Below are 14886 nucleotides of genomic sequence, written 5' to 3'. Positions count from 1 at the left end.
TTTTTCCTCATTTCAAAAACAATATAAATTCCTTAAGGGTCAAGGAAAGAAAATCTGTGCCATATTTGGGAATGGTTGAGGGTTTTTGTTGTTGTTGTTGTTGAATTGTACCATATAATGTATTGTCTCAACAGGTTCAAAACTGTGACTTTTATTGGAAAACTAGATAAATATTCTTAAAGATAAGGAATCAAAATACAGGTTTGCATTTAGTCAAGTGGAATAACTTAGGGCTCTTGAGTATGGTAGAAGCATAATTTTTGTCTTATTTTTACTTTGTTGTTTTTTTAAGGACATAATGTCTTCTCTCCTATAGTGATAGGTAGCAAACATCTTTCATGGGCTCCCAAACCTGTGCAGTGTTCATTTTCTGATTCTCACTGATACAGATTTTGGAATGAGAGAGTTGAAGGCAAGCAGAGACATTCTAAGCATCTATGAGCCAATATCTGCCACCTGACTCCCAAGATAACCTCTACCCATCCCTACTACAACAGGTATATAAAGACACTCATGCAATGACTCTGGGACATGATTATGAAAATACACTATGAGTTTTTTTAGTTCACTTACTATCCCAATGGATCCTTGAACATAATATATCCAAAAGTATAGCCACTTGTCCTCCTTCATCAAGCCTATTTCTACTTCTCATTTGAAATACCTGAATTCTGGAAAGAGAATTCTCTAGTCTTCCAGATTAGGAATCTGAGTCATCCTTGATCTCTCTCTCTCTCTCCCCCCCATCTACTCTATCGAATAACCCCATCTGTTTTACTTCAATCTCAACCCAATTTGGCTCCTTCTCTCCTTCTCACTACTACTCACCTAGTTCAGGTAATAATTTGTTTTAATTTAGAGCACTTGCAACAAATTACAGACCTCAAATGAATGGCAGTTCTGAGTTGATAAAATGACAAAGCAAGAAATGTGTCCAGGCAATCAGTGTGACAACTAGCAAAACATTGGGTTGGCCAAAAAGTTCATTTGGGTTTTTCCGTAAGATATTATAACAGCAGAGTATTTACTTACAGGGACTCTACTGATAGAAGTGCCTTGCTTATGATTAAAACTCCTCCTGACTTTCTGTTAGAGAAATTTATGAAGCCCATGGCCCTCAAATACATCTCTTTCTAACAAAGTCTTATGTATTTTATTCCTCTTCTTATAACTCATTCAAGAGAGACCTCATGTCTCCTAAAATAACATCCTATACTGATCCAGAAAAGCACTATTTTATATGGTACTACAGTTTTCATTTATAAATCAATATACCTTTCTAATCCTGGAATCTGTTTAACTTTACATTTTAGAATGATGGAAAAAATTATAAAAATAAATTCTTAATTTTCACTTGGAAACTATTTAGGCCATGAAAAAGCTTGGCTCTCAGTCCTATAACCAAGAAGTTAAAAGAAGAATTTAAACTTTATAGTATGGTACTTCGAGTTCTAAATTTGAATCTCTATTTAAGGTAGGAGGATATTTACACTTTTAAAATATATAGTTACATTTTAAGACTCTCAAAAGGAGGTAAAATGATATCACCAGCAACTCAGTTCAATCAGAACTGTATAAATAAGAAATTAAAATTGTTAAGTTCATACTAAGGTTTATCACAAAATATTCTAAGAGAACTGAATGGTTCTATTTTGGTTCCAGTTTTAAGATAACTGAGAGTTAACAAAGGAACCCCTTTTGCTTTGACCCGTGACTGTTGAAAACCTTTCCAATATATATTACTCTAGGTTGTGACCTACTTCTACCATAAAGTAATCTTCTATTTGCAACTGAAAAACTCAAACAGTCTTCAGAGTCTGCATTCTTAAAATTTCCTCATATAATCTGAGTATATTGATACTGATGCTACTGGAATTTATATTTTTAATAATTTCCTAAAATAATGTCCCAAAATATCTTAATTACATCCAATTCTTTTAAACTTATATACCTTGACTCCTAACTTATTTCTCCTAATCTAGCATCTAAAAATGCAATAGGTATTAAACATAATATTTCTTGCAATTTTCTGATTTCAAGAAAAAAAATAATCTCTCCTCCTCTATAAATATCAGACTATTGGAAAGTACCATGGGCTGATATTCATAGATACAGATATCTTCAGGGACTGAAATGGAGCAATAAGGTACAGTTTGGTGAAACTGTAGTGTGACAGATGGAGCAAACAGGATAAGGGTCATAGACACTAATCTGGTTTCCAGTCCTCCAAGACCATTCCATACATGTGGGCTATGGTTTTCTAAAATATGTTTGACCGTTGCCTCAAGAGATATTAGATATTGTTAATATATAACAACCAAGACTACAGAAAAAGTACTGTATCCTACTATCTATCCTTTGACATACCCAGTATTCTGATTTGGAATAACATTTTTAAAACATGAAAATACTTATAAATGAGAATTAATGGTAATGTATTCACAACACGAGGGCAAGCAATGTCTAACTATTCAACTTTAACAAAACTCAATATGTAAATCTTTTGCAGAAGGTAATTAATATCAATAATTAATAACAACAGCTAACATTGATTAGGCAACTATTATTGCTGAGGGCTACATTCAGCAATCTGCATATATTAGTTCTAATACTTATTACAATTGCGCTATATATTTTTTTTATTTATTTTTTTGAACGATATATTTTTGTTTTCTATTCACAGATAAAGAAACTGAGATTTAAAAACGTTAACTACTAATCTAACAACTTGATATTGTAGAGCTATTGCTCACACATGTCTATCTAACTGCAAAGTGTATCCTCTTTCTATTACACCACAGTGACCCTCTGGGATAGGCACACATTTCATAGTACTGCATCTATTAATACAGACCTGTTGTTTCAAACCAGAAATTTCTCAAAACACTGTCAGACCATGTTAATTTTAAATGTACTTTAAATTGTACTATTCCAATTAATATAACATATTAAGGGAAGCCGGTGGCTTCCCTTAAATCAGACTAATAACTAGGTAACAACTCTCAAAAGACATCATTAATCTAGAAGACAGATGGCTGCTAAATTAAGAAGATTATCTGTATCCCTGACATTTCCCTAGGGGAAATTTCCATTGCCTTCAATTCAGAAAGTTGGCCTGGCAAAAGAAAATACAGTTGACCCTTGAACCACAGGGGTCTGAACTGCCTTGGTCCACTTATATGTGGATTTTTTCTAAAGTAAATACTACAGTACTACATGATCCGCTGATTCTCGGTTAGCTGAATCCAGCATTGGTTGACTCTGCGGAGGTGGAAACTCTGATGCTGAGGACACGCATATACGGCGGGCAGACTATAAATAATACACGGATTTTCCAGGGCAAGGAGGATTGACACCCCAACCCCAACGTTGTTCAAGGGTCAACTGTACAGACTTTTTGAGATCTGGTTAAAAAAACATGGATTCCCATAGTTCCTTTCTTCTCCATAAAGGGAACTTCTATACCCAACTTATAAAAACATCTCTTTAATACAAAGTTACTTTCAGATCTCATTAAAACCAAAATAGAAAACCTTCATGTGCCATAATTCACTTGACTTTAGTGGTTCAGCCTACCTTAAAATAAAATTCGACAGAATCATTCAACTCATTGTCTCTTCCATATTGTAAAAAGTTTTGCAAAATAGACAAAGTCAGATAGCATTCTTATTTTCAAATATATCTATCAGCTGGACTTAAAACAAAATATAATTCTTTGCCATGTCAATATATCTCATTTTAAAAGTTTTAAAGTAATATTAATAATGCATAATTTAGATACTTCTGGAAGACACAAATATTTTCAAATTTTAACACAAGCTAGAGAAAAGATCATTTTAATGTGAAAATTGAGAAGAAGTCATAAATAACAAATTGGGGGATACAATAATGCCCTGAAATAAAATAATACCTGTAACATATATTCCTCTTATGCATTTAAAAACAGGCAAGCCATATTTCATGATTTATAAACATAAACTTATTTTGCTACCTCCACATTTTATATAAGAGCACATGACAGTCACATTCTCTTAATTGATGGGAGAGTTGATTTCAATATATCTTAGAATCACAGTTAATTACTATCAAAGATGCCTACCTCTGTAGTGGAAGTCTTGGGACATATCTATGGGAGCCCGTTCTACTGCTGATCTCTTGTAGACAACATGAATCCTTCCCTTTTCTTCCTCCATCTGCTTACCTCTTTCCAAGGGTTCAATGAAATACTCATCATTATCACCTTTTATCATTCCAGCCTAGAGAAAACATAAAATGTGTTAATGTTAAAAGAAATATCTATCGTCTTTAGCTCACAAGTAGGTTTTTAAATGGCAAGAATACAACTTTTGAAAACTAATGGGTTTTCTTTCCACTTTTGGTTATAAATGTAAAATGGTTAAGCTATGATAAATATCAGTTATTCATAGAGGACAGAAATTCATCCATGGTAGGAATAAAAAATTCATACAAGGTAGAATAAGAGCTTTATATAGGGTAAGAATAAGGAAATCATACCATCTATATATTTTATCAGACTAAAAGAAGTACATTTATATATTCTACTCAGTATCTTATCTCTAAAAAAATCTTATGGGCACATAAATTCAAGAAACATCCCTGATTTCCCATAATAACCCATTGTGCAGCTTCTGTCCATGCATGTCAAGTATCTACATCTTCTGTAACTCATTTACATCTTCCTGCCATATCACTATGGTATGAGAGGAATGAGTTCCATGGGGCACTCACTACATCAAGTTATTTCTGTCCTTAGTTAGCCTAAGTTTCATTGGAAACCCCACATTTCTAATATTTATTAATTTGAAGAACTAGCTCATATTTGTCCCATATTAATCTAATTTCTTGATTTTACATAATTTTTTTCTTCTCAAGTTTCATCCTTTTGCATGAAAAGGTTATCTTACATTCAATCACTTCCTTCCACCTCTCTAGTGTTTCTTTCTGACACGGTTTCATCTTTGGTTTATTTAGAAAACATCAGGACTATACTATTCAATACTATAGCTGAAGAGAAATGATGGTTTTGTCTGAAATTTATTCTTCCTTAAGTATCGAGTCCACATGACAGTCAAATAGTTATAGTTCCTATTCCTACTGTAAAGGTCATACACTAATATGCAGTATTAATTTGAACAGCAGTACATTTATTTGAAAACAAAGTTGAAGAAATAATGTGGTAGTGTGGAACTGTAATTATTTTGAAAATATTTATCAGATCTAAGTCGTATTTTTCTTCTGAGGCCCTTATTCTATATTTTCAAATATGAGGTCACTGGCTCTTATGGATTATAGGCAAGGCTGGGGGGAATGGTTCCCATCCCTTCTACCCGTTGGTCTAATGGCTCCACCCCTCCATGTCAAGTAGCACAGACATGAAAGGTAGGTAAAACCTTGTCAAATAGCATTCGTTTTCAGCAAATATGCCTATGACCATGGCTTTTCTGTTGTAGTCAAATCTGTCATCCCTTTCCAATTCTGTTTTCTCCCACTAGATATGCTCTATCCCCTCCTTTGCCTGTGTAAGCCTCATAGAGAATTCTTAGAAGCTATGGTGTCTCCATATGCCATTTCTACGTCCACCTAGATGTTGTGCTCATACAAACAGCCTTTGTATTTACACCTTGTCTTACAAGGAAAGATCACTACAGCTCTTTCACAGTGTTTAGTTTTTACCCTCTTGAACAAACTTCTAGCCTTCATTACAAAGAACATTGAGCTAGTGGGCATTCAGTAGTAATGCTGATCTTCCAGACACAACTCCAACATTTGGAGTTATTTTCTCATCTGATCAATTACTTTTCCCCTACTCTTGTACTGCACAATGCAGTGTTTTCACAAGTGGCCTGATTAGATCTTTACCCTTCAGAGTTGTTCCTCCTGTCAATGGATTCATCTCCTCTACAATACAACTTCCAACATCTTTCTCATGCTTTTCAATTGTCATTTAAATCTCTTTAGCATTAGTGTCATATTCTTAAATCTCGTTTTACCAGTAATTTCAACATCACTTTTTTGCCTTGCTCAGGCATGGATGGGTTAATAATGTTCATAAAACAGATTCAAGCTAAGCACAAACACAGTAAACATATAACAAGTTAACTGTACCACACCTAAGGCTGAAATGTCCAGCCTCATTACTAACGCCATCTGTTGGCGGGAGGCAGTGTTAACTGGCTTTGTCATGGAGACACAGGTCTGTTGATGTATACCTAAGTTTACAGATTGAAGTTTATCAGTATTCATCTTCATTGCAGTCTTTTCTTTGCCCCAGATCCATTCAGTCACAGTGTTCTGTAAAGTCTCTTACATTCTTTTCCCATCTTTCTATTTCCACTGCCACATCCTTAGTTACAGACCTCATCATTGCTTATTTGGATTACAGAAATTGCCTCCTACTGTGAGACTTTCCATAGATCATAATGATTCTCCCAGATGAGTGCCTAACCCTGGGTGGAAACAGGGTCACTGAAGCAGCCAGCAACCTCTGAACAATGGGCAATGGTTACTGGGGACACTTGAAAGTCATGGGGAAAAGCAGTAAGGATTAACCCACATACCATTAAAAAACATTTCTACATACCTTCCATTGCAGACACTCAAATCTCAGGCCCCATGATGTTACTTCTCCACTAGATCACAGGTAAAATTTAACACAGCTAACCCTCCCCCTTAGAAGGCAATTGAAAGTCTAAACCAGGTGGGGGCAATATCAATGGAAAGGCAAAAGCTGGGTCACATGACCACCAATAATTCCATGGACAGGAAATCTGAGAGCCTACCCTTTTATTCATCAATTTAAGCAAAGTTTAATGAAAAAAAAAATACCTTATCTAAAGCACTGTACTAGATACCATAGTAAAATTAAAAATTCTCAAAGACATGGTTCATTTACCCTCCAGTTGAGGGCAATCTAGTCAAATAAATAAAATATATTCCTAAAGGTATTCAGTGAGGTATGTTATGAAAAGTCTAGAAAGTAAGTGAGATGGCAGTTGAAAGTCAAGTCAAGTGAGATTCTTTTCCCAAAGGCCTGCTGCACAAGCAAACTGTCAATAGGAGCTGTTGATTCTCCATCTGAAATTATCTAAAATCTATTTCAACTGAAATCTCCCTAGTGCCCATGGGAATTTCACTTTGGCCACTGCTGTTGTTCACACTGTCTCACATTTTCACATAGCATAGCAGCCAAAATTGCTTTTTCAAATTATCCTATTATTTTAGGCAAACTAGAATGTGGTGACAAATGGACTGACTATGTAATGGCTCAAAACATCAGGTGCTCCTTTCTTGCTCACATAAAAGCTCAGAACAGTTCTAGGTCAGCCGGGAGGGGGCTCTGCTCCACACAGCCATGCAGGGGTCGAGGCAGATGGTGGCTCAACCATTTCGATACAAGCTGCCCAGTCAGAAAGGGAAACAGCAGGAGGAAGCACCCATGGGAGATTTTTATGAGCTGGCCCTTGGTACTCACCACTACCACTTACTTCCACGGGTAGTATACAGTCCCATGGCTGGCTCACAGCCAGCTGCAAAGGGTGTCAGGAAATGGAATCTGGCTGTGTGCCCAGGGAGAAAAGACAAACGTTTTTTGATGAGTAGATTGGCAGTCTCAACCTCAAATAAGATCATGTCACTCCTTTGCTGGAAACACTTCAGTTGTTTCTCATTGCACCTAAAACCATACTCCCCACCATGGCTTTCAAGGCCTGCATCATCCAGCCCTGCCTAGGAACCCCAAGCACTGCCACTCTCCCATACTGACTCTGCCCCAGCCTTTGGGGCCTTTGTTCAGTGTTGTTTTTCTTTTGATATTCCCAAGCTCTTTATAGCCTCAGGCTTTTGAAATGCTGTTGGTTCTACGTAGAAGGCTCCTCTTCTACCATTCCACACTTCCCTTAGCTGGCTATTTTTTATTCACCAGGTCTCAGCTTAAATGTTGCTTCCTTAGAAATGATTTTCTGACTTCCTCACCCCCATGTAGATTAAGTACCCCTGTCTAAATTAGGATCCATCTTAGCCATTCATTCTGACTCAGAGCAATGTGTTTTCTCTCACGGCCCTTAACACAAATGCCAGGTTGTTTTACCTAAATGTTAACTTTATGATCCTCTGTCTCCCCTGTGGCAGTGTCAGCTCCTGGGGCAGACTTGTAACTCTTAATTCACCTTTGTCTCCTTCAGCACCAGCACAATGGCTGCACAAAATATGTCTTCAATACATTTTTTGATGAAAAATGACATAAATGAATGGTAAAAGGGAGGGGATGAAGAATTTTTAGAAACTTATGGTGGTCTTCAAAAGGTGGAAGGATTGCCATACTGGCGATGTGAGAGGAGGCATTAGAAGTGAGACAGCTCAGGCTTGAGCAAAGGTTGTGAAGTGCGAAAGCCCAAGACATGCTTGAGGGCAGTGGGTAACCCGTTCATTCAGAGCACAGTCTGTGCAGGGCAGTTCTGGGAAACAAGGTTATGGAGGCCTTGTGTCACCTCGTGTCTGAATTTTAATTTGTAGAATGGAGAACAACAACTAAGGTTGATCAGATGGACTAAAATGAAGTGGTGTTTAAAGATTTATCTGACAATTAAGTTCCAGATGGAAGAAAGAACTAGGAAACAAGCAAGCATGGGGCTAAAATCAAAGTTCAGGTGGCAGAAGTGGCAATGTCAACAGAAAAGGGGAAAGAGGAAGGAAAAAGGAATGAATTCAAGAGTGAGAACAGGAAAAAATAAATACTTGGTCGCCTGTTAAAATGTAAGCTCCTCTGCACAAAACCTTCCAAGGGCACCCCTTCCACACAGATTAATAATCAAAGTTCTTAGGATGGCCACTCTCAACACCACCACCTCCTGGGCCTCATCTCTTTACTCTTGCCCTTGCTGGTTCCACTTTAGCCACAGTGGGCTCCTTGGTGATCCCTGACACCCCAGGCACGTGCCCTCATTAAGACCTTTGCACTGGAAAGGCACTTTCCACTTGCACTTTCCTTTCCTGGAATCTCCTTCCCCCAGAATTCCACATGCCTAACTCTTTCACCTCCTTTAGTCCTTGACTAAGTGAAGCACACCCTGATCACCCACCTGCTTCCCCCACCCAGCACCCCAAGCCCTCTTACCCTGCTCATCTGTTCCATTACACTCACTGCTTCTAACATACTAAATAACCTAATCATTTATCATGTTCATTGTTCATTCTCAATCTCCCACCACTATCCTGCTGGTCAGGAATTATTTTCAGTCTGTTCTGTTCACTCTGCATCCCAAGTGCCTAGAACAGTGCCTGGCACAAACTAGATGCTCAATAAATATTTGTGGAATGACAAAATGAGAAGAAAAGGAAGAGAAGAAGATGCAATCCAAGATGACTCCTAGATTTTGAAGTTGAGTGACTAGGAGATTAATGCTTTTGTTCACAGAAACAGAAAGCTACAAGGGAAAGCTAATTGGAAAGGCAGGAAGAAGATTAGCTTATTAAGCATGTTCACTTGGGGTAGGGGTGAAAATGCCCAGCATGTAATGGAGAGACGCAGAATTGTTATTCAGAAAAACTGCCATAGCCACAAATATATTGGAGACGGGATGCATATTCTCAGAGGCAATAGCTAAACTGTTGGGGGAAAAAAATGAATAAGAAAAGTTCATAAAGAGATTTGAGGGAGGGCCAATAGCAAATCTTGGGAAATGCTCACAGAACCTTAGAATATTACTGTATAGGAAACTCCTAAGATCTGAACTCGGAACCATGGCCTACCAGGCCCTACAAGGCCTGACACTGCTTATTTTTCTGGCTTCTCCTAAAGCTTTACACCTGGCTGTTTCTGCTCTAGCCACATGGTCCTCAGCCTCACCGGCACTATCCCCACCTACATAAATTAGCTTCCCCTCCCCTCTCTATCCTAGACTTTTTTTTTTCAAGGCATTACCTACATGATTGTCTGTCACCCTTTCGGAACATAAACTTTATCAAGCACAGACTTTATCAAATTCACTACTGTATCCCAGGGCCCAGAACAGTGCCTGGCTCAAAGCAGGTGCCTAATATTTGAGGGAGGGTGGGAGAGGAAATTAATGTAAGAAATGGCCAAGTTGAAATAAAACATCTTAGAAGGAAACTGAAAAAGAATGGCAAGACATATGGGAGGAGAACAGAGCAGAGTGTTATAGGCATCAAAATAGGAGAGAGTTTCATCAAAGTAAAAGTAACTACAGTGAAGATGACACAAAGAATGAAGACTGTGAGAAGAAAACTAGACAAACAAAAGTGTCTAATTAGAGTACAGTGGGGGCTGAAGAGATATTACAGTGAATTATGGAAAGAGCAGGTGATAAAGCCACACATCAATATATTTCAGATCCTAGACTCTTCAGAGACATTATAGGTAGATTCTTCCACTGCTCTTCCCACCCCACCATATTGATTTTTCTCCCTCTGTAGCTACCAAAAATGGAGTGACTATTTAAAAAGTACTCTCGTGTTTATTTTACAACCTAAATGCCCATCAACAGATGACTGGCTTAAAAGGATGGGCTGTGTAGGTATGTATATATGTGTGTGTGTGTGTGTGTATGTGTGTGTGTGTGTGTATGTGTGTGTATATATATGATGGAATATTACTCAGTCACAAAAAGTAATGAAACACTGGCATTTGCAGCAATGTGGATGGACCTAGAGAATACTACGCTTAGTGAAATAAGTCAGACAGGGAAAGACAAATGCTGTATGATATCACTTATATGTGGAATATAAAAAATAAGACAAATGAATCTATATACAAAACTCATAGACATAGAAAATAGACTTATGGTTACCAAAGGGGAGAAGGAGGAAATGAGGGGCAAATTAGGAGTATGGATACAAACAGAAACAAACTACTATATGAAAATAGATAAGCAACAAGGATTTACTGCATAGCACAGGGAATTATATTCAATATCTTGTAATAACCTATTATGAAATATAATTTAAAAATAAATATATAACAGAATCACTTTGCTGTACACCTGAGACTAACACAATATTGTAAATCAGCTATGTTTCAATTAAAGGAAAAAAAAAGGTACTTGTGCTTTCAGACAAGACTGACTTGACCCATGCAAAAAATCATCAATACTAATAGTTAAGTAGTAAAGGCTCTTTTATCCACTAAGATATTCATTTAGGTAGTCATGCATTCAACAAACATTTTTGGAAGCTCAAAGACCATGCATTGTCATACCTTAATATTAAATAACTCACACTCCTGCTCTCAGGTCCTCACAATTTTATATCACAAGATACAATGGAGTGACTTAAAAGAATAAAACCCAGTATGTGTACAATAAAAAAGGCTCAGACTATGACATTCTAAGCATTGGTATTATTTACAATGCTGCCAGAAATTTACAACTTTTAACTTATAACAGAAATATTTAGAAATGTCACACACGAGATTATATATGGTCATAAAGGATTCTGTTTAAACAGATGCAGTCATTTCTTATCTATCTCTAATGGTATTTAATTGATGTATGGTACCAAGACAATATTTCATAAATTTCCCTTTATGACACAAAGTCTTCCACATTTACCATTCTGTGATATCATGTAACAATACAGGAAATATTTATGGTATTTCTCAAACTATTTTCCAAAATTTAAAGCAGATTAATTTTTAAAATATTTACTCTGTTTAGTACAGCATTAAGCACATTATATTAAACATATTTTATTATATTTTAATTAAATCTTCACACAATCCCTTTGACATCAATTTATAGGGGATATTTATAAAACTGTGATCTTTGCTAAAAAGCCAGCTGCATAATTTCCCTCTCATCTGGTCAACTCTTCCAGCTACATCATTCAGCTCAAACACTGCCAAGAATCCAGAATTAAGCCAAATAGCTTCTGAGCATGGAAACAGCTATCAAAAAAAGGCCACCCTCCTTACTCACTAGGAGAGGTCCTTACAGCCATATTTGACATCCAATTCTACTAAACCAGGTTAGATGGTTTCCTAATCCTCATCAGAATGCAAATGGCAAACAAGAGTAATGGGTGTGGGGTCCAAGGAGTTTCAGATGAGATAATGTCCATGAACACCCTTTGTAAACCATAAAGCCCTACCACAAATGTGAAACTCTAGTCTTTATATGTCGACAATAATAAACAGCATTCACTAAGAAAAGACTAAACTGTGTTCAATTTGGCTTAAAATGAAAATCAATATAAAAGACATTTCTTAAAGTTTCAAAAGATTTACTAAGGTTTTTTGAAAATTCTGGGCCAGATATTCTAAAAATCTTATGCTATGGAAACATTGTATTTTTAGTTGTGACACCTAAATGTTGTTTTACTGCAATGATCCTCAAATCTATTAAGGAAGGAGAGGAGAGCAAGGTAGCTTTTTTTCAGAATGCCAGGAAATATGTATCAAATAATGTGATACATAATTGAAGCTGAAGCTAACTGAATATCCATTATTTTGTGTTAAATTGGTTACAGTCTTATACTAGGTCATAACATAGAAAAGTAGTAATAAGTTTTAAATGTCTAGTTTAAGTTTTAATTAAACTAATTTAATTGAACTTAGTTTAGTTTTAAATGTCTAGAGGAACACTGAGAAAATTTTATATTAATGTTGTGTATGCATGTGAGAGAGAATAAATGTAGATTAATATTCAAGAAAGACTATCATATACTGTAGTGGTACAACAACTCCATCTTAGCTCACTAAGGTCCATAAAAACACATTTTGAGAATCACCATTTCACTGCGTTACTTCCTCCAACATTTATTCTATCACTATGTCAGTAAAGCACATTGCCTAGTTCCAGTTTATCATTAGAATGGACAGATGTTATTATATTGAATATGAATATGATTTCCTCATCTTTCCTGAATTTCAGGGAGTATTTCAATGACATCCCCCAAATTTCTACAGAGAAGGCATTAGAGAAGGCAACATAGTTGAGAAAGGATGGAAAATAGAATGAGGAGAAGTGACAGCCGTATTTGTTAACCAAAGGACTATTTATTTACATAAAGAAGCTTATTATTTGGGATGCACTTGGATAAAGTTTATGAAGATTAAGAAATAGCTAAAAAATCCCCCAAGCCATGTTACCAGTTTCCACAAAGCCTTCCCTTATTCCAAAGCCAAAAGTAATTTTTAGCCTTTTTGGACTCCCAGCATTTTATCCATATTTCTACGGTACTTATCACTGTCAATATTATATTATAATTATTTATGTCAACTGTGCTAGTGTCTGGAAAGTAAGAGATGTTAAGTAAGATGTCAGCTGAACTAAACTATAAATGTAATCAAATTCAATATTTATCTTGGGGTTTGACTGGCATTTCATTCAACAATGATCCCTCTGGATGACTTCTGAATCTCAGCAGCATTCACCATAATCCTCTGCTGATGAACTGATGACACTACATATATATTTGCAGAATCTTTTCCTTGAAAGGAGTGAAAGGCCCCCCACAAGGCAGGTGTTATAGTTGGAGTCCTAAATTTAAAAAAAAAAAAAAAAAAAAAGATATGCCATTTGACTCAACTAATCTTGACTCCGTTAATCTTGATTCAATTAATCGCTAAAGCAAATGGGTCTAACCTTAACCAGTGAACACTAGACATCACCATTTCAGTTCCTTAGTTATACAGCATAAACTCCAACCCTCGGCTGACTGACTCTTATGAAAATCTAGGTTGCAAGAAATAAAATTCTAGGAAGGTTTCCTGAAGGCGAAAGAATTTTCTATGTATCCAGTCTCATTGCTTTATTTTTTCTCCTCTCCATTACCAGCCCTGCCTCCATCCAGCCAGGTCGCTGTTATTTGGGCCCCTAATAAGACTGTTTTCATTCAACTATGTAAAGCACTAAAACATCACCCTATGATGAAGGAGATTACACAAAAGAGTCCTAGGAAGCTCATTATCTTTATAACAGTATGTTCATTGTTGAAGACCTCTCTCAATATCATACTCTGTTTGCTATGTGAGAATCCAGGGGGAAAAATCTCTCAGATTTTAGTAATAGGAACAGTTTTTCTTCTTCTGAAAAACTGGTTCAATTTTATTTTATAAGCACTTCATATTATGTAATTAACCGATATCTGTGAGAAAACTCAAAGTCAAATTTGTATTCTACCTTTAAGACAATCTTGTGTCATGAAACCGTGGATACTGAACTTTTCCTGGACATTAGTTTTCCTGCTCTTGTTTTCCCTTCTGTTTTCAATATTTTACTGTGTGAATGCATATAAACCGGCCCATATCTTTATCACATTGAAGGAGGTAGGTACTTGTTGAGTTAAAGTACAAGACTGTATACTGCAAGCTAAAACTAAGACTTTATGGTTTAATTTGAAACAAGAAAGTATATTTTTCTGAAAATGTGTAAATTATAGGATTAAATGTATTAACAGTGTTTACTTAGCATTATTCAATATTTCACAAATATCTGAGTTGTCCTAAAAAAGTTGAGGGTAAATTATTTTTATCATTTTTAGCAAAGTGTAACAGTTCATAACTCTAAATCTTGCAGTTCATAACGCTAATTTATTAATGATTTATGGTGTACAATATAAAATATAAATATTGAATTATTTCTAATTTGGATGTTGATTTTATGTAGCTAGGGATTCCATCTACATTAATAAATACTCACACCCAAGATATAACCTCAGTAATCTTGGCAGAGGACTTATGTGAACCAAAACAGCATGTCTTCTGCTACTTATTTCCTCTCATTGCTTTGTAAAACATAAAGCAAACCAAATAAACAACAATATCAACAAACAACAACAAAACTGAATCAAAGCAGCCAATAAGAGAAGAACAAAAGCAAAAAAGCAAAAAAAAGCAAAAAAAAATTTTTT

The 14886-nt window shown here is 36.0% G+C and overlaps 1 protein-coding gene across 5 annotated transcripts in view; it reads right to left on the bottom strand.

Annotated features, from left to right (window-relative positions):
• The window catches only part of ADAMTS3 (ADAM metallopeptidase with thrombospondin type 1 motif 3), a 291386-nt gene that overhangs the window by 154848 nt on the left and 121652 nt on the right, over nt 1–14886 (bottom strand). For all 5 annotated transcript variants that reach the window (XM_082390069.1, XM_082390073.1, XM_082390072.1 and 2 more), the window contains exon 4: nt 4100–4256. In XM_082390069.1, the coding sequence (XP_082246195.1) occupies nt 4100–4256 (157 nt within the window). The remainder of the gene's footprint in view (nt 1–4099; nt 4257–14886) is intronic.

Source organism: Balaenoptera borealis (genome assembly GCF_965194805.1).
Source record: "Balaenoptera borealis genome assembly, chromosome: 4".
Taxonomy (NCBI): Eukaryota; Metazoa; Chordata; class Mammalia; order Artiodactyla; family Balaenopteridae; genus Balaenoptera; species Balaenoptera borealis.
Note: the sequence above shows the minus strand (reverse complement) of the source record. Positions and strands in the feature narration are given on the sequence as shown.